Genomic DNA, 19,842 nt, shown 5'->3' with positions numbered 1-19,842 from the left:
AACTGGCGAAGAGCTAAGAGCGAGAAATTTGGGGGAAGTATCCAGCCTGCCACTAATTAGGCCACGCTTTCATCTCTATTTCTTAATCTCTGAAATGGGATAATTACACCTATTACGGGTTTTGTAAACCACGAAGCTCTGTACAAATGCATTTGTAGTCGAAAGTCTCGCTGTTGTATCATGGGATTTGCATTTTCGCAATTTTGGAGCCCCAACTAGGAGGGCGGTCCCAATGCCAGAGAATACGATTTCAAATTATCTCAGTTCTTCGTGAAGATTAGGGGAGAGGCTTTACTTTGTTTTTTCATGGCACCTCTCTGAACCTTCAGAATCACATGAATGACAGTCATTTAAAGAAGTGTTGAGGGACTGACCTGCATCAAGAGACCACTTTCTACAAATATAGATTAAAATTTTGACTCAGCTGTATGACCCGCCTAAAGAGTTTGCTTATCTTTTCTGGCCCTGACTTTCCTCGAGCAGTAAAATGGGCCTGGTAATGCAAACCTCATGGTGCTGTTGTGAAGTTAAAAGGTAATTTGTCTACTTTATAGCACTATATAGGCTCTCAACAAATATTGGTTCCCTTCTCCATTTAGGAGACTAATTCACTCATTCAGTCATTCAACAAATGACAGCATCTGTGTGCTGAATAGGTCAGGGATTCTTAGATTCTCAGAGGGCCTTAAAATTGCATAGAAGATTTCATGCATGTGCTGAGTTTTCTTAGGGAAAAAGTCCACAGATTTCATCAGAATTTCAGAGAAGTCCAGAGGTGAAAACCTCTGCCTAAAATGATTCTCAAAGATCTTTGTAAAAGTAGATATTACCTGTGGAGAAGAGAAATACTAATCTCAGAGTAAGGAGTATTTTGCACAGAGTGGAACAGGGCTTGTAGGTGACTGGAGTCTTAGGCAGCCAGGATACTTCATGGCCACCCCTTTATATTAGAATTTCCCTGAGCCAGCTTCCCTTACCCTCCCACTGAGTGGGAGCTAAACTTCAGGGTTCACAGGGGAAAGCAGCTGTGGGTTGGAGGCCAGTCTGGCTGGGAGGTGGAAACAACTGTGATTAGTTATGCTGGAAAAGGAGGCTATGGGGTGGGGGAGGGGTCAGTTTTGGAAGAACAGACAAAACAGAGGAGCAGTTCCTGGAAAAGAGGTGGAGTTCAAGTTCAACTCACTTTTAGAGGGTGTCCCTCTCCTTCCCTCACACATACTTCAGCTCGCAGCTGTTCCTTCTAACCCTGTTGTTCACTTCAGTGTATTTTAGAATACTGGAGAATTATGTTTCTGGAAGGAGTCTGTGCTTTTATAGATAAGGAGGTGTAAGTCTAGTTAGGAAAAGACTTGCCCAGCATCTTTGCAACTCATTGGCTCCAGCAGGACTATAATCCAGTTCTCCATATCCCTCATCCCATGCCTTTTTTTTTTTTTTTTTTTTTTTTTTTTTTTTTTGAGTTAAGACCCACTATTGTGCAGAAAGACTTCTCTGGGATAGCTGTGGGCAGGGCTAATGGAGCGCTTGGTGCCTGGTCAGTGACAGAAGAGAAGGCATGAAGAGAAGACTCAGGCCTAATAGGGGTTACTTTGTGCTGAATTCTGTCCGTTACCCAGTGGAGTCCCCTTTGGGGAATCCTCACAGCCATCTGGTTGAATGGGAGGAGTTTGTCGATGAATCAGGAGTGGATTCCTCAAGACTTAGAGTTGCCTGCATTGGAGGCTTGAAGGGCAATGGGAGAGCAGGGGTGTGGGGCACAGCAGCACTCACTGAGAGAAGTGTGTTCCCAGATAAGAGAGGGTCATCTTTCTCTGTGCTCATGGAAGGGATTTCTATTTTGGTGGTAATCAGCAGTAGTGAATAAGTGTAGCAGAGAAGAGGCCAGAGGAAAGGAGGAGAAAGACTTTCTGGATTTTGGTTTTTGTTTTATGGCTGTTTGGCTATTTGGCTGCTTGGCTTTGACTCAGGAGCTTGGAACAGCTTTTGCCACTGAATCAGTGTGGTTGCCCTGGTAACAGGGTGGTTGTTGCTAGGCACAGGGAGCCGGGTTTACCAGCCAGAGTCCTCGGCTGTGACGTGACGTGTGCAGGAGGTTGTCATGTTGCCTTAGAGCCCAGAGGTGTTTGGGGTCTGGATCCTAGCTAGCAGTTCCCCCCTCTTCTCCCTCCCTGTGCCTGGTCTTGTCTGGACTCTATCTGCCCTGCTGATTCTCTGACTATATATGTCATTTTTGGGCTCTAGGAATGTAGTGTGCTTAAGAGCAGCCTCTTCTCTGGGGTTGGACTGAGTGGATTCAATCCCCTCCCTGACCCACAGGGTGAGTTTGGAACGGAAGGGGATTGGCCTCCGTTTAGGGCCAAGGGCAGAAGGTACTGCTCTCGGGCTTCATGGGGCCACATCCTTGCTGCCAGACCTAGACCTGGGCAAGCCCAGCTTCCGAGCTGGCTCTTCTCCCTCTCAGTCTGCTGTGACTGCTGGTCTGTTTTTCGACTCCTGTAGCTTAACACTCTGAATGCCATGGGATTCCCACTTTCCCATCTGTGCTCTCCAATGCTTGGCACTGTCTGTTGACCTTTCCCACCTTGAAACTAGCATTCAGAGCTCCCTGCAGTTTAGAGTGGGCCTGGGAGCCCCCAAGAGCCTGAAGATTGCCCACTCTGACTGGCAGGCAGATTCCATCCCATTTCTTGTTTCTGTCCTGGGGCAAACCCAGCTGGGCACCTTGACCATTGACTTTTTTCTGGGACCCTGTGGTCTCTGGCCACCTCCTGTTCCCAGGACAAAAGTGAGGGATGGAATAGACAAGGCCACAAATAACTTTTCATGTGGAATAGCCCTGTACTCCGTAGATGCTTGCAACATCTCTACCCTCTAACTGCTGGCACCTAGGAAGCTTCTGTGCTCTATGAACCCTGAGGACGGGGTGTAGACTTCTACTCTCTGCAGCTGGGACTGCATTGCTGAACCAGATAGGCAGTGGGCAGCATGGGCCCTGGCACAGCTCATCCCTTATCCAACTGGACGACCTGAGGGCACGCCCTGAGCTGCACCATCCTCTGCCCCAGCTGCCTTTTCTGGCATCATGCCTGTGGAGAGCCCAGGGCTACATGGAGCTCTTGGCAAGGATGCGAAGTGTTGAGGAACAGGAACAGGGGACACTGCGGGAGGAAAGAGTGAGATCAGGAGGGCTCGCTGTAGAAGTCACAGGGGAAAAGAGGGTGCCCCTGACTTGCTAACCCCCCCCCCCCCCCCCGCCCGGTTTCTCTTCAGGTTCTGTGGAACGAAGCTGTGAGGGACAGGCTTGGTCATGGACCCGCTTTCAGAGTTGCAGGATGACCTGACCTTGGATGACACCAGCCATGCTCTGAACCAGCTGAAGCTAGCCTCCATTGATGAGAAGAACTGGCCCTCAGACGAGATGCCCGACTTCCCCAAGTCAGGTGGGTGCTGCCGGATCTCAGGCAGCCATACATGCCTTAGAAGGGGAGACTCCCTTCCTGTTGGAGGAAGACCCCAGGAGAGTAGGAGGAGGGCAGGGAGGCCAGCCCCAGGGTGGGACTGGTAGCACAAGTCCTATGGTGGAGATGGGGAGGATCAAAGAACACAGGTCTTGGGGAGAACACTTCCAGCACCCCAGATTACCCCCTGCCTTTGCCGTGTTCCTCAGATGACTCCAAAAGCAGCTCCCCGGAACCTGTGACACACCTGAAGTGGGATGACCCTTACTACGACATCGCCCGGCACCAGATTGTGGAGGTGGCAGGTGAGCACAGCCAGCAGTGCACCGTTTTCCTCCTGGTCTCACCCCCGGCCTCTCAGGGGGTAGGGACTGGGGGACGGGCAGGTGCCCACTCTGTGGTCTGACCCCTGACCCCGGGGCTCCTGAGCACACGTACTATTCTTTAAACTCACACACTTGATTGTGATGGCCACTTGGCCTGTTAACCTGCAAGCACATCCTGACCTGTGACCCGGTTGTCTCTATTGGCCAATGGCGTGTGGGAGGCAGTGTGGCTTAGGAGACTTTGAAGTCAGAAAGCCCCGGTTTGATTTCCAGCTCTGCTCTGTGAACTCATGTCTTCCTCATAGGGTCACTGAGAGGATTACAGTAGTGACCGTCTATCAGGGTCTAGCCTGGAGCCGAAACATAGTTGGCCCTGAATGAGTGGCAGTTGATCCCCCTTCCCTTTGTCCTGATGTCAGCCTTTCCATCCCATCAGTTACTGGGGACCAGGGAGGTGCCAGTTCCTGTTGGGGAAGCCCTACCTCCAACGAAGTCTGGAATGGCAGAGTGTCCTTCCAGAAGTTAGGGACCCCATGACCCCCTGGAGCATCAGGTCCCAGGAAGATGTGCTACCTTCGTGAGAGTGGGTATGAGCCCCGCCTTGGGTCTCAGCCTTAGTGAGCTCCCACTTTCCTGTTCTTAACGCAGGACCCAGAGTAGGGGAGGTCACAAGGATGCTGGTGACCTGATTTCTGCCTGTAAGGTTGTACTACGAGAAGAGGAAATTAGAGTGATAGGATTCTTTGTCTTTCCCCTAATGGTCATCCTCACTGGTGAGGACAGGCAACTGTAAGCTAGCATGGCAGCATGGCTCTGCTCTGAGGCATTGGGGTGGGCAAAGGAGGCCAGGCAGCACATGGCTCTGGAGCCCAGTGGTGCTGGCTTAAGGGGGCCCCAGAGGCATCTGGCCGTAGGGAAGCCATAGGGAGGTCCATATCTCTGAATGCTGGGCTCAGAGAGGGATGGGGCAGTTAAAAGAGTTGCCCCTAATGTCAGAGGCATTTCCATGGCATTTGTGTTCCTGGTGCCTGCCTGGTACCCAAGCCTGGGTTGGAAGCCTTGGCTATGACTTCTTTCATCCATGCAGAAGCAAGGCTGAGAGTTCTTACCTGGCCGGGTCCTTACCTGGGCACAAGAGAGTCACCCAAAGGTTCAGAACTTTCTCTCCTCACTTCCAGAAATGGACCTGATTGGGGCATCAGGAGTATCTAACGTGGTGTGACATAGTCTCTATCCTCCTGGCCTATGTGGCCAAGACACAAAACAGAGCGGGGGGGTACCCACCCCCATTCCCACCCTCACCCCGGCACCTGGTGACCCCCTTTCCCACTACAAAGCAGAGCTGCAACATGTTTCTGTTTCCCCAGGGTGTGATGAGCCTGAGGGGGCCCAGCCAGGTAGGTGTGTTCCTGGCTCTCTGTGCTTGGCCTCTGGGCTGTGGATCAAGAAGGGCTCTTGGTGGAAGCCAGGGGGGGCCAGCTTAATTGCAGCCCCACTTCAGGGAGCTGGGAGCTGGCGGTACCTGGGAGCCGGAAATAGCAAAAGGTTTACAGGAGGGTTGATAGGGTGGTGCCATGTGGGGACACATCCGGAGCCCAAAGGGAAAGGGGCTTCTGGGGAGGGAGGGCCCACGTCCCTGGGGGCAGGAGGCTGGCTGTGAACAATGGCCTGGCCTTAGGGCTGGCTCAAGGCCCCTCTGGTGGGGGTGCCCCCAAGGGTGTGCCTCTCTAACTGCTGAGAAGAATTTGGATTGGTACCATCAGAGCAGGAGTCATTTGATGAGACCACAATGATGTCCTGGGAGGCCAGTTTCCTGGCATTAGAAACTGGAGAAAGAGCCCATGTTGGAACGGAGGATGGATTATGTCCCTATCTCCTCTGCAGCCTGTGTTCTCTGAGCTGGTAGTAGCTGTCATTCTCCACAGTCAAATTTGACTCCGTCCAAGTGGTTCTTTCCAGTGGTGTGCTGATAAACGTTTATCAGTTGGCTCTCTGGGAAGGCGGGGTGGGGGTGGAGGGGAAGGCTATTATTTATTTGTAGCATTTGCAATTTCGACCACAGCAGATTTCAAGCACCAACATGATGTCAACTGGCTACAGTATCCTCATCATTTAACAGTTTAACAAACGTGTGAGCCGGCCCCAGCACAGTGCCCCAGCCCCCACCTCCCATCTCCTTGGCCTGCTCTGCAGGTTGCGGGCGGGTGGTGGCTGGTCTGGCGGTTCCCAGAATGCCTGCTAGAGGACTGCACTGTTGCTGATTGATAGCCTGGGCACGTTCCTGATTGGGATCTGGGGAATGTAGAGTCTCCCTTCTCAGGCCGCTGCTCTTTTCCTGGTGCTTTCCACAGTCTCTGTGTCTTCTCATTGAGTCCTCACCCCCAGTGCCCTGGAGACACCAGACTCCTTCTCCCCCTGCAGTCTCCAGGGCAGAAGTCTGTTCTCTTCTGAGAGCAGGAGTAAAGTTCTTGTAGCAGCAGTTGCCCTCTCTGCTGGCAAATGCCAAGCCACCCAAGGGCTTGAGCAATGGGACTTAACCTCAGGGAAGGGAGGACAGGGGCTAGACCCTGGGGTCACCCACATCTCATTCTTGCTTGTCTGAGAGTCTTGCCTTGCAGCCCCTCACCGATCCCCCTTTTGCTCTATCCCCATTCTGACTTCATTCAACATGCATTTGTAGAACACCTACTCTGGAACAAGCCCTGTAGTCAGCACTGAGGATTCAGTGAGGAAAAACACACATCACCTCCTTCAAGGAGCACACAGTCCAGTGAAGTCGTTCTTAGAACTGGTCAGAGCCCTCTTTAAGAATATGAGTGATGTGGACCTCTTCTCCTAGGGAACATGTGCATGTGTTTGTAATATTTTTCATATCACATCTTGGCCTTGGTAGATGCCCATTGGTGGAGCCGTCGTTGAGAACTCAAAGTTTCCCATTTACAAGGTGTTGACAAGGCCAGCCATGATGGAGCCACAGGCCCCTGGCCCCTCACCTCAGTTGTCTGCTTAACCAGTTACTATCTCTTTAAATTCCAGAGCCCTGTGAGCTCAGACGTCCTGTCCCTCTCCCGCCAAAGTCCCTATATTTACCAACCAATGAGGGCTGCATCGTCCGTGGGGGGGGTGGGGGATGGTGGTGGCAGGATGAAAAGAATCTTTTGGAACCTCCATGCTCCTCCTTGCATTTTCCTCTACATTCCAGGCCTTTCCTCTGCTTAGAGGGGAATAGGCAGATGTCCCTCCCCTCACATGCTCATGGCAGAAGGTTCCAGATTGTACATGAGGCTGGATCAGCCAGGCTGATCCTTTGTCCCTGCCCTACCACTTTGCTCTTGCTTCTTCTGTCAGTCTATGGGAAGGGATTGGAACAGGCCTGAGAGCCACCCCGCACTGGACTGGAGGGAACCCAGTACCTCGGGATCTAGGCTAGGGTATGACAGCAGGTGGTCTTGCAAAATAGACCTGTTGTTGGATGAGATGAGGCTGCACCTTCTCCTCAGACTGGCTTGCAGAGGGCTCTCTGCTTGTAAGTTTGGAGAAACTCTGTCCAGGAAACCGTCTAAAGCAATCTCGTAACCTAGATATCATCATGAACAAATTCCAAAATAGAACCATGCATACCACGTAATGCTGACCTATGACTTTATGCAGGCTTCCAACGTTTCTTGAATATCTGCCACATGCTGGGCTCTGGACCAGCACTGGAGTTTCAAAGGTGGATGAGCCATGGCTCCTGCTCACAAGCCAGTAGAGGAGACAAGCACATAAACAATTATACAGAAGAGTCAAAGTATCACGGCAGAGGAACAGCTAACCTGTCTCGGGGAAGGAGGGGAGGACAAAGTCTTCTGGAATGAGTCTTAAGGATTTCAAGGAGTTAGCCTGGAGGAGGGGAGCAGAATTGTCTCAAGGAAGTTCTGTCTGACAAAAGAAACAGCAGTGTCCCAAAGCTGCCTGATGTGGACTGAGTTGCAAGCATGTCTGTGTTGAAAGTGTGTGAGCCTGGAGAATCCTGTGAGTCATTCCAAAGAAGGGGCTGATCTAGAAGTTGGATATGGTAGTCAGACAGCTGGGAGTGAGGTGCTAAATTAGGCCAAAGCACCAAGCCATGCAGCCAGCAGGGCCTGGGGCCATGCTGCCCACATTCCAGAAGCCTCCTTCAGCCCCTCTGAGTTTTGCCCCAGCCCTGGAGAAAAGGGTCAGAGCCTTGGCAACCACTTCGGAAAAGCACTGACTCCTGGGTTAGGTCACTGACCGAGAAGAAGCATCAAGATCATGGCTTACTAAATATGGAGAAGGGCAGTCAGCAAGGCATGGGGCCGGGGGGCAGGGGGGGAGGGTTCCTTAATCCTCAGAGGTAGGTGGAGAACAGATGCAATGTGTTTCATGGATTGTGTAAGTAGTCTTCTCATTTGCCCCTGAAGCAATGGGGATTAGGCAGTTGTGGTTTGGTGTCTCTGCAGGGTTGTGAAGGAAAAGATGTAGGGAAGGTCCCTGGGACATGGGGCAGTGAGGACCAGGCCTTGTCCTCATTGAGCTTTGTTTGGGGTGAGTGCTGTGCTGACCCTGCAAGAGCATCTCACCTTGGAGGGCAGTAGGAGATGTGTCAAAAGCTGCCCTGCTGCTGCTGCTTCTGCTGCTGCTGCTTCTTTTAGTGTTTATTTGTCTTAGAGAGAGACAGACAGAGCATGAGCAGGGAAGGGGCAGAGAGAGAGACACAGAATCTGAAGGAGGCTCCAGGCTCTGAACTGTCAGCACACAGCCCGGCGTGGGGCTCGGACTCACGAACTGCGAGATCATGACCTGAGCTGAAGTCGGATGCTCATCTGACTAAGCCACCCAGGCACCCCAAAAGCTGCCCAGCTTCTTGACAAAGCCAGATTAGACCATCAAATAGTGACCAGTTTGGGGCAAACACCCCAGTGATTACTGCCAAATGAGCATTCTTGCAAAGCATTTCAAACTCCTCTGAACTCCATGTTCTTTAGAATATCCTTAATGAGAGGGACACGTGGGTGGCTCAGTTGGTTAAGCGTCTGACTTCAGCTCAAGTCATGATCTCGTGGTTTGTAAGTTTGAGCCCCACATCAGGCTCACTGTTGTCAGCCTGTCAGCACAAAGCCCACTTCAAATCCTCTGTTCCTCTCTCTCTGCCCCTCCCCTGCTTGCACTCTCCCCCAAATAAATAAATAGTTAAAAAAATAATATCCTTAATGAGAAGGGGTATGATTTTTAGGAATGTCTAGGAGTCAGTCAGAGCCAAGTGTGGTTAATAATTCTAGTAATAAAATCAGAAAATGTGATAGTGGTCAAAGATGAGACTGGACCATTAAGTAATCACACCCATTTCCTCAGTGGCCTTGGACTTGCTCAGAAGGTAGTTTCAAGAAGTCTCCCAAATACGCTGCTCAGAGAGGGCACTTCTGGAATGAGCATTGGCTTTTAAGATAACTTGCTAGATAGCAGTTGCTTTGATGGGCATGACTTTCAGTTTTTTTAAGTTAAGGTGACATTTAAATAACAAAATTAACCATTTTAAAGTATGTAATTGGTTTTTTTTTTTTTAATGCTTATTTATTTTTTTATTTTGAGAGAGTGTGAGCAGGGGAGGGGCAGAGAGAGAATCCCAAGCAGGCTGTGTGCTATCAATGCAGAGCCTGACATGGGACTTGATCCCACGAACCTCAAGATCATGACCTGAGCCAATATCAAGAGTCAGTTGCTTAACCAACTGAGCCACTCAGGCGCCCCTACAGTTGGTGGTGATGAGTACATTCACAATGTTGTACAACCACCACCTCTGTCTAGTCCCACAATTTCATCCATACCCATTCTAAATCCTATAACCATAAAGAGCCAATCCCTAATCTCCCCTCTTCCCAGCAACTGGCAACCACCAGTTTGCTTTGTTTATGTGGATTTACTTATTCTAACATCTTTTTTTTCTCATTTTATTTTTATTTTATTTTTTTTTTAATTTACATCCAAATTAGCATATAGTGCAACAATGATTTCAGGAATAGATTCCTTAATGCCCCTTACCCATTTAGCCCATCCCCCCTCCCACAACTCCTCCAGTAACAACTCTGTTCTTTGTATTTAAGAGTCTCTTATGTTTTGTCTCCTCCCTGTTTTTATATTATTTTTGCTTCCTTTCCCTTATGTTCATCTGTTCTGTGTCTTAAAGTCCTCATATGAGTGAAGTCATTTGATATTTATCTTTCTCTGATTGACTAATTTTGCTTAGCATAATACCCTCTAGTTCCATCCACATAGTTAGTTGCAAATGGCAAGATTTCATTCTTTTTGATTGCCGAGTAATACTCCATTGTATGTATATACTACGTCTTCTTTATCCATTCATCCATCCATCGATGGACTTTGGGAGAGTATGACATGGACATTTGGGCTCTATCCATACTTTGGCTATTGTTGATAGTGCTGCTATAAACATTGGGATGCATAACATCTTTTTTTTAACCTTTTATTTATTTTTGAAAGAGAGACACAGAGTGTGAATGGGGGAGGGGCAGAGAGGGAGACACAGAATCTAAAGCAGGCTCCAGGCTCTGAGCTGTCAGCACAGAGCCTGACACGAGGCTCAAGCCCACAAGCTGTGAGAATCATGAACCTGAGCCGAAGTTGGACACTTAATTGACTGAGCCACCTAGGCGCCCCGGATTTCCCTATTCTAGATAACTCATATAAGTGGAGTCGTACAATATGGAGGCATTTGCATCTGACTTCTTTTACTTAGCATCATGTTCTCAAGGTTCATTCATAATGTAGCATGGATCAGTACTTCATTCCTTTTTATGGCCAAACAATATATCTGCTGCATGGATATACCACATTTTCTTCATGCGTTCATGCGTTGATGGGCATTTGGGTGTTTCCACCAGGTGTGACTTTTTAAAAAGCTGTTATTTTTTTAGACCCCAGCTCAGTAGCCCTGAGAGCAACCTGTCCCTCTTTCTTCAGTGACACATCCTTGAGTGCAGACAGCTGCCCAGAGGTATGTCTGCGTTAGCCCCTCTGGCCCCTGCACTATGTGGTACAGGTCTCCAGGCCCGGCACCTTTCAGTTCCTCAGCCCGCTTCTCTCGGCTGATCTGCCACCCACTGTGCTCCATCTTTCTCCACACCTAGGAGACGACAAGTATGGGCGGAAGATCATCGTGTTTAGTGCCTGCCGAATGCCCCCGAGCCACCAGCTGGACCACAGCAAGCTCCTGGGGTGAGTACCCCTGGGCAAGGTGGAGGGACCTACACCCAGTATCGGCTGATGCCATTCTCCTTACCGTCACTTCCCTCAGTGCCTCTCCTCTTCTCCCGTGGGAGCTATTTTACATTTTGGGGAGAGCACTGCACTAGGAGTCAGACCTGGTTTCTAGTCTGGGAAACTGCAGCCTTAGAAGGGTGTCTTCATCTCTTCAAGCCTCTTTTCATAATCAAGCCCTCCTTCCTTGTGGGAGATACTGCATGCGGATGTGCCCGGAAAAGTTAAATGCTATCCACACAGGAGGACTGATTATTATGATGTGGTGCTTCTGATGTGGTTGCAGTTGTTCATCATTTAGATGAATAATCAGTGAATTTTGTGTCAGATTTGGTGCCAGTGGCTTCTGTACCTATCTGGATTCTGTTAGCCAAATATATGTCATAGCTCTGATTGGTCTAGAAACCTGATAAGTGTTCACTGCTGAGCCACCACTGGGCCCCGGGCATGTGGACCCATGGGGACCGGGGCATGTGGTCCTGGGCGCAGGACCTCCGTGGATGCCGGGCCAGAACGGTCTTCTGAGGTGCCTTAGTGTGTGTCCAGTTACCATCTTGCACTTCTCTCCTGATCTCTACTAAAGCACTCCCTGAAACTGATACCAGCTCTTTGGGATCCTGAATGGTTCTGTGCATGTAGGGGGTGGTGAGGGGTCGGGGCAGGCCAAGGGCGCGGCTGCAGAATGGGAAAGGGCCTGAGTGCAGCATCTGCAGTCCTGGTGAGCCAGGCCTGAGTCTCTCCGGCCTTGTGTGAGTTTCCTCTCTGGCTTCCTGAACCCTTCTCCTGCCGCCCCTCAGCCAGGCAGGCCGAGCCTTGTTCAGGCCCATCACATGGCTTAGCCAGGAGCAGGCCAGGGAGCTCAGCCTGAGGGTAGCTGAGTCACACCCCTACCCTCTGATTTAACACAGCCTGTCTGATTTGGCAGGTGACAGACTCCTGGCCAGATAATAGTCTGAGTGGGAGAAAATCAGAGGAAGGAGATGGGAAAGCACCCAGTTTTCAGGAGAAAGCTTGCTGAGTGAGGCTCCACTACTCAGGAGGCTTCCTCTGATTTCTGGAAGCCCCCTGCATCCATCCTGTCTGTCCTCCACCCCTTCCCAAAGGGGTCTCCCTGCCCCCATGCAGCCTGCACGGCAGCACTTTCAGTGGGGATCAATCACATTATCTCAGCCTTGGCCTTTCCCAGCTGTCCAGCCAGATCTGGGAGGTTGAAATAGAAAATGCCCGAAGCTTGGATTCAGCTGTACTCCTTACTAGCTGTGTGCTTGGGGGCAGCTCTTTTCTGAACCCTATAAAAATAAGAATTGTGCCCACCTCATAGGGTTGTTGTGGGCATTAGGTAAAGGTAATATACATGAAATGTCATTGTATATCATTGTAAAGTATTACAGATTTCAAGAATTTAGAAAAACGTAAGTAGCTATAAAGAAAAAATACAAGGATAAATAAAATCTCCCATAAACCTACCACCCAGAGAGAAAACTAGTGTTAATATTTTAGTGTATTCACTTCTTATTTTTTTCTATAATATATACAGGTGTATAGTCCCCTCTGTATCTTATATAACATCTTCTGAGCATTAAACATTCTTCAAAGATATCCTTTAAAAACATGTTATTGGCATATGTGTGCAGAGAAAAGTGAACAAATTATGTATACTACTTGATAAATTTTCAAAAATGGAATACACCAGGGGTACCTGGGTGGCTCAGTCAGTTAAGCATCTAACTTTGGCTCAAGTCATGATCTCGCGGTTTGTGAGTTCGAGCTCTGCATCAGGTTCTGTGCTGACAGCTCAGAGCCTGGAGCCTGGTTCAGATTCTGTGTCTCCCTCTCTCTCTGCCCCTCCCCTGCTGTCTCTCTCTTAAAAAATAAATAAACATTAAAAAAATAAAAAAATAAAGAATTTCCAAAAATGGAATACACCAGGGGCGCCTGGGTGGCTCAGTCGGTTAAGCGGCCGGCTTCGGCTCAGGTCATGATCTCACGGTCTGTGAGTTCAAGCCCCGCGTCAGGCTCTGTGCTGACAGCTCGGAGCCTGGAGCCTGTTTCAGATTCTGTGTCTCCCTCTCTCTCTGCCCCTCCCCCACTCATGCCCTATCTCTCTCAAAAATAAATAAAACATTTAAAAAAAGCTTTTTTTTAATGGAATACACCATGTCATCCACACCCACAGACCTCCCTTTGCTCTTCTAGTCACTACCCCAATGGGTGACTGCTCTTCTGACGCCTAACTTCACAGATAGGTTCTGTCTGCAGAAACATCTTGTAAGGTTTTCTATTTATAGATATCCTGTATTTTATTTAACCAGTTCCCTGTTTTTGGACAGTTAGCTTGGTGCTCAAAAAATTTTTTTCCATTGTAAAACAGGCCACATGCAATGAACAGCCTTCTACAAAAATGCTTCTGTTCATTTCTGATTGTTTCTTTAGCATAAATTCCTGGGTATATTTTTATAGGATCAAAGAGTATGAACATCTTTCAGCTTCTGATACACATCACTTTACTGCCCTCCAAAAAGGCCATAACATTCATCAAAGAATGACTGTATTTTCACCACAATTTTTGCTATTTTATAGTTACAGAATGGCATCTTTATATGTGACAGCTCTTTGCAGACTGCAAAGTGCTCAATGTGTACAAGGGGTAATTACCATGTAGCAATAAGGATTGGAATCACAGTAATAATCCGGCATTAGATACTTCACATGCCTGCCTGTGTGGGCCAGACCAGCACCCTGGGCCATGATATAGGGCACCGTGTCTGGGTTAGGTCAGGCTGTATCTGAGCACTTACTCAAATCCTTGAATACCTCCCCCGGCACCATCCCTCCCTCCCCCCCGCCTGCCCCCCCCAGAAGTCCTTAGCCTTCCTGTAGGCCCAGCCTCTCAGCCTGGAGTGGTGTTCTGCTGGGGTCTGAGCATGGTTCGCCAACCAGAAAGAACTTTCCCTGGACTCCTTTCCCATTCTAGAATTCTTATCTGTCCCCTTTGTACTTATCCACTTTAGGTGCTCAACACCTCTGCATGTATGTGCTTCTGTGGGGTGGTAGGTACTATGTTGTGAGCATGGGGAACTTGAGATGTGGCTCTTTGGTCCAAGAAAAGCCCAGTGACTAGAGCAGGGGAGGGGACCCTCTAGTCACCCCAATCCCCTCTCATGGGCACAGTGCTTTATAGACTATGATGGGAGGTTGAGTATATAAGCTGCCCTTTGGTCAACAGGACCAAACATTGGAGTTAGCTCATCTCCAGGCTCCACCACAAGCTGTGTGACTTTAGATAAGTGCTTGACCTCTCTGAGCTTCACTGCCCTCACTTGTAAGGAGGAGATAATCTCAGCCCCAATTATTATGAGGAAGGCAGGAGATATTGTATACAAAGTGCTTGGCAGACACTAAAAGCTAAATATAGATTTTTTTAATGTTTATTTTTGAGAGACAGAGACAGAGACAGGGACAGACAGAATCTGAAGCAGGCTCCAGGCTCTGAGTTGTCAGCACAGAGCCTGACGCAGGGTTCAAACTCTTGAGTGGTGAGATCATGACCTGAGGCGAAGTTGGACGCTTAACTGACCGAGCCACACAGGCACCCCTAAAAGCTAAATACTGATGAATGGTGACTGTCGTCATTATTACTGACTCAGGGCAGTCCTGCAGAGAATGTTACTGCCATTTTTACTGCGGGTATGTGAGAGGGCTCAGTTACAGTCCCGATCTCCTGATTTCTGGCCTGGGCTGTTACTACCATTCTTCTTCCTCCGTGCAGCCCAACCACTAGCCTGAATCTCCTCCACGACAACACGGTGACTGATTATGCGGCCAGAATAGGCAGTGCAGGAGAGGGGCTCGTGGGGAGGTGTATGATACAAGCAGAAGACTCCTGGGGTGCCGAGTCCTGTCTCAGGGGGCCCCGCCTGTGTCGAGGATGGGCCTGAATGGGCTTTTCTCTTGTAGGTACCTGAAGCACACCCTGGACCAGTATGTGGAGAGCGACTACACACTGCTGTACCTGCACCATGGCCTGACCAGCGACAACAAGCCCTCCCTTAGCTGGCTCCGGGATGCCTACCGAGAGTTTGACCGCAAGTGGGTTGGGGCCTGGGGACAGGTCTGGAGCTAACAGCTCTGCCGGGTTCTGGGCTGCCCTCTGCTTGCTCAGGAGCTTATATCCAGTTCATCTCCAGGCTCCACCGCAAGCTGTGTGACTTCGGATAAGTGCTTGACCTCTCTGCGTCTCCCTGCCCTCACTTGTAAGGAGGGGGATAATCCCAGCCCCAGTTGTTATGAGGAAAGCAGGAGATAATGTGCTTGGCAGACGCTAAAAGCTAAATATTTTCTTTTTAATTTTTTTAATGTTTGTTTATTTTTGAGAGAGACAGAGTACAAATGGGGGAGGGGCAGAGAGAGACCGAATCTGAAGCAGGCTCCAGGCTCTGAGCTGTCAGCATTGGGTAAAAGCAAAGAATCTGAAGTTGGAACGTCCTGGGTTTAACCCCCAGTTTCTCTACTTATTCACCCTGCCCTTCCCTGTTACTTAACCTGAGTCTCCGTTTCCTAATCTGTAAATTGGGACAACAGTGGCACTTACCTCTCAGGTTTTCCATGAGTACTCAAATCAGAAAATGCGCACGAAGAACCTAGCTGTGTGCCTCTTCCACCACGCCCACTGCTGAGTTCCTGTTCTGTCTCTGCAGGTACAAGAAGAACATTAAGGCTCTGTACATCGTGCACCCCACCATGTTCATCAAGACCCTGCTCATCCTCTTTAAGCCCATCATTAGGTGAGCAGCTGATGGGGGAGAACAGTGACCTCCCCACACTTCCCTCTCGGCTCTGAAGCACATACCTGAGCAGGCCAAGAATCCTGGAGACAGACCGTTTTGGGGCTCGGCCTTTGACCTTGGAGGGGCTGCCGAGGGGATGGTGGGGGTCTGCCAAAACGGGCCCTCCCCCACTGACCCACGCCCGTTATTTTGCCGGCAGTTTCAAGTTTGGGCAGAAGATCTTCTATGTGAATTACCTGAGCGAGCTGAGCGAGCATGTGAAGCTGGAGCAGCTGGGGATCCCTCGCCAAGTGCTCAAGTAAGGCCTGGGCCCTGTGTGTGCCCGCCGGGCACGGGTGTGCTTGTGTGTCATGTTTGTGGGGTAGGACATGCCAGCCAGGGGCAGAGGAAGCCTTGAGAACCCCAGGAAGCAGAGGAAGTGAAGGTAATGAGTAAGAGACAGCATACGGGGTCAGAGAGTGTGAGGTCAGATCCCATTCCTGTCACTTAAAAAACTCTGTGACTAGAGCAGGGCTCCTATGAGGACTGAATGAAGTGACCCACGTGCAATAGCACAGGAAGTACCCAACACACAGGGTTGCCAACGTGACGACAAAGCCAAGTCGAGGGCCTGACCCTCCCCTCTGCTCTCCCAGGTATGATGACTTCCTCAAATCCACACAGAAGAGCCCTGCGACGGCCCCCAAGCCCATGCCACCACGGCCCCCTTTGCCCAACCAGCAGTTTGGGGTCTCGTTGCAGCAGTGAGTATGCAAAAGGTGGGCAGGCCTGGCACGTGGGGACCGGAAAGGGCTTACAGACCCAGCTCACTGCTCTTGTCCCCACAGCCTCCAGGAGAAGAACCCAGAGCAGGAGCCCATTCCGCTTGTGCTCCGGGAGACTGTTGCCTACCTGCAGGCTCACGGTGAGTGCCAAGGCCACTGGCCGCAGGACCTCCAGGACCTGCTTCTTCCCCTGCAGCCGAAACCGTAGGTCCCTCCTCAGCCCAGTCTCCCAGCTCCCCTTGGGGAGCATCAGCACCCACACCGACCCTCACTGGAACCCCAAGACAGAACAGGTCGAAGAGTCTGCACACTGCCCCAGAGCTGAGACTCACCAGGCCCCACTGTTTCCCAGCTCTCACTACTGAGGGGATTTTCCGGAGATCAGCCAACACTCAAGTTGTGCGAGAAGTACAGCAGAAGTACAACATGGGTGAGTGCTCTGGGGTGTGCCTGGGCCCGCAGTGGGAGGGGCGCGGGGGGGAGATGGGGCACGGGTGTCACTGTTAGGGCACTTCTTTGCCTTCTGCTGCCTGGGAAGCAAGGGACCCCCGTTCTGTTCCGGTCAGAGGTTTCTGTAGCATTTGGTGTGATTACATGGGTCCCACTCCTGCCTGGCTGTCCCAGGCCTGCTGCCTCATCGGTCAGGCTTCCGGGTCCTGGGTTTAGATTCAGAGATGAAGAAGAACTGTCATGTGTCATGTGCGCTGGGGGGCCCCATTCAACCCGGTCCCCTCATCACAGAGGAGGAGGGGAAGGCCTGTGTGAAAGGGCTCTGTGGGAGGAGGGTGTTGTGCAGTGGCTGAGGGTGATTGGGCAGTGGGGTCTGCTCGGCCTCTGGATCGGCCATCTGGATGGGCCGCCGGCCTCCGTGCTGGGCCCAGCTCCTTCTCCATCCCCACCCCCCAGGGCTGCCTGTGGACTTTGACCAGTACAATGATTTACACCTGCCGGCGGTCATCCTCAAGACCTTCCTCCGGGAGCTTCCTGAGCCCTTGCTCACCTTTGACCTTTACCCCCACGTTGTGGGCTTCCTCAGTGAGTGCCCCTGTCTTCCCTCCCTAGTTCTGTGCTTATTCTGCTGGGTTGGGGTCAGGGCTGCACTCAGAGCAGGTAGATTTGGCCTGTCCTCCAAGGAAAGTCTGGTTGGGGTCTCCCTTCTGGCCTCATGTCGGCCCAGGCCCGGGCCACTGTGACCTAGGCCCCAATTCCTTGTAGACATTGATGAGAGCCAGAGAGTGGGGGCAACGCTGCAGGTGCTCCGGACGCTGCCTGAGGAGAACTACCAGGTGCTTCGTTTCCTCACTGCCTTCCTGGTGCAGGTGAGACCCGGCCTCAGCTTCTGCTGTTCACCTGGAGGAGGGCAGGGGGGTGGGGGGGAGAGCTGCCACCCTTGCAGCTCTTCGGAATGGGAAGCAGGCTCTCTGGCTTCCTGCTGCAGCCCCCTGATTCCCTCCACAGATTTCTGCCCACTGTGACCAGAACAAGATGACCAACACTAACCTGGCTGTTGTCCTCGGCCCTAACCTGCTGTGGGCCAAGGATGCTGCCATCACCCTCAAGGCCATTAATCCCATCAACACGTTCACCAAGTTCCTTCTGGATCACCAAGGGGAATTGTTCCCCAGCCCTGACTCGGGAGGGCTCTGAGCCCTGCCCCACCACCCTTCCCAGCTTCAGCCTTATGAGTCTGGGGCTCCTGCCCAGGAAAGGGGCCATGAGGCCCTGGGAGCTGGAAGCTGGAGCCAGCCAGTTGGGCAGCTCTTCCTCCCCTTCTGTCCAGCCCACCTGGCCAGCCCTGGAGACCTCGCTGTAACCACGAGACATTTTTCTTCGCCTTATACTTCTCACTGCCTCCTTGGACCCCTGGCTCCTTGCCAGGCTCTGCAGATCTGGCGGCCTTTGGCTCTTCTAGTATGAAAAAGACTGGCCCCAGAAACTGCTGACCCACTTTCTCCTGCCTCTTTTCCTGGCAATTGCAGATGCCTCAATCACTGCCGGCTGGGCTGGTAGCTGGGGCTGATCCTCCCTTTTCTGGCTGCTGGGGAATAAGAGGCCATGCTGGCTTGGGCCTGCCTGCTGAGGCATCTCCCTGGGTGAAGGCCTTGTGTGCCAGCACCTGCTCCTGTCCTCTCCTCTAATGGTTCAGCCTTGTGTTTTTACACAGCTAAGGACGGGCAAGGCTGGGGTCTGCTTCCTATTTCTGCCTGCTTCTCGTCCTCACATCCTGGGTCAGGCTTTCTGAAGTGATACTGCCCCCAGGGTGTTCTAGCCCCCTGTTCTGGCAGCTTGGATGACAGGGCTGAGTCCCAGCATCCATTTGAAATATACACCCCATTCCCGCCCCAAAGCCTCTTGGCAGTCTGTTTGGGCCAGGGACAAGCAGTCTCCTCCCCCCTGCCCCATGCCTTGCCTCTCCTCTCTACCTACTTAGACAGATCCTCAGTATAGGGCTCTTGTGGACAGGTCTGTTGTGGGGTCACACTGGTCCCTGCTCTGGCCAGAAGTGACTCAGTGCCTCAGGATCTGTGGGTAGGGACTCCCGGAGGGGCTGAGCAGAGACTTTGCCAATTAGATCAGTCCCTGCCAGGGGAGTTCTAGCAACCTCCCCCAGGGACTACAAGCCCCAGGGCCCTGTCATCTTTCAGAAAACATGGACCCCAATGATTGGTACTTCTCATTCCAACTGTGTCCCTTAGAATGATACTCCTTCCTGGTGAACCCTGGGGACCCCACTTCCTGCAGCCTTGTCCCCTGGCAGCAGGATACTAGATGCACAGTGGCCCTGCCCCCACAGCCTTGGCCAGAGCCTGTACTGGGGTGGGGGGCCTTATTGACCAGCCCAGCCCCATCTGTGAGGGGGGTGCAGCCTGAGCCCCGACCTCGCTGGGCTCTCTCCTCATGATGCTAGCATGTCAGGACTCCCAGGGCCTGGAGTGGCTGCTGGTTCCCTGACGGTCCCTGCATCTCTAGCCCAAGCCAGGGCTTCCGCTTTCTGCCCTCCTGTGTATATCAGGTGTTGCTCACAGCCCCATTTACTGGGGAGCCTCGTGGATCTCTTTGGTCTTTCTCCTGTCCCCTGTCCCACTGGTCTGTACCTGCGGGGAAAAGGGGGGGAGGCGGGAGTACTGTGAATCAAGTGTTCACATTCACTTAATGACTTCCTTGGCACCAATCATGTATTTCACCTTTGCACTTTTTGTATTTCAATAAAAAAGGAGATGGAAAACTA

General features: G+C 51.2%; 2 protein-coding genes across 5 annotated transcripts in view; one reads left to right on the top strand and one right to left on the bottom strand.

Moving 5' to 3' along the window:
- ZNF408 (zinc finger protein 408) overlaps nucleotides 1-8,076 on the bottom strand; it is a 16,672-nt gene extending 8,596 nt beyond the window's left edge. For all 3 annotated transcript variants that reach the window (XR_006194018.1, XR_006194019.1, XM_042906753.1), the window contains exon 1: nucleotides 7,420-8,076. The gene's annotated coding sequence lies outside the window, so the exon portion shown is untranslated. The remainder of the gene's footprint in view (nucleotides 1-7,419) is intronic.
- ARHGAP1 (Rho GTPase activating protein 1) overlaps nucleotides 1-19,842 on the top strand; it is a 20,234-nt gene extending 392 nt beyond the window's left edge. For both annotated transcript variants that reach the window (XM_042906765.1, XM_042906766.1), the window contains 12 exons: nucleotides 3,271-3,440; nucleotides 3,668-3,763; nucleotides 10,933-11,020; nucleotides 15,020-15,151; nucleotides 15,760-15,846; nucleotides 16,049-16,147; nucleotides 16,485-16,592; nucleotides 16,677-16,753; nucleotides 16,966-17,043; nucleotides 17,520-17,648; nucleotides 17,829-17,932; nucleotides 18,072-19,842. In XM_042906765.1, coding sequence (XP_042762699.1) covers nucleotides 3,308-3,440; nucleotides 3,668-3,763; nucleotides 10,933-11,020; nucleotides 15,020-15,151; nucleotides 15,760-15,846; nucleotides 16,049-16,147; nucleotides 16,485-16,592; nucleotides 16,677-16,753; nucleotides 16,966-17,043; nucleotides 17,520-17,648; nucleotides 17,829-17,932; nucleotides 18,072-18,260 — 1,320 coding nt within the window. In that variant the 5' untranslated portion in view covers nucleotides 3,271-3,307 and the 3' untranslated portion in view covers nucleotides 18,261-19,842. The remainder of the gene's footprint in view (nucleotides 1-3,270; nucleotides 3,441-3,667; nucleotides 3,764-10,932; nucleotides 11,021-15,019; nucleotides 15,152-15,759; nucleotides 15,847-16,048; nucleotides 16,148-16,484; nucleotides 16,593-16,676; nucleotides 16,754-16,965; nucleotides 17,044-17,519; nucleotides 17,649-17,828; nucleotides 17,933-18,071) is intronic.

This window comes from Panthera leo, chromosome D1 (assembly GCF_018350215.1).
Source record: "Panthera leo isolate Ple1 chromosome D1, P.leo_Ple1_pat1.1, whole genome shotgun sequence".
NCBI lineage: Eukaryota > Metazoa > Chordata > Mammalia > Carnivora > Felidae > Panthera > Panthera leo.
Note: the sequence above shows the minus strand (reverse complement) of the source record. Positions and strands in the feature narration are given on the sequence as shown.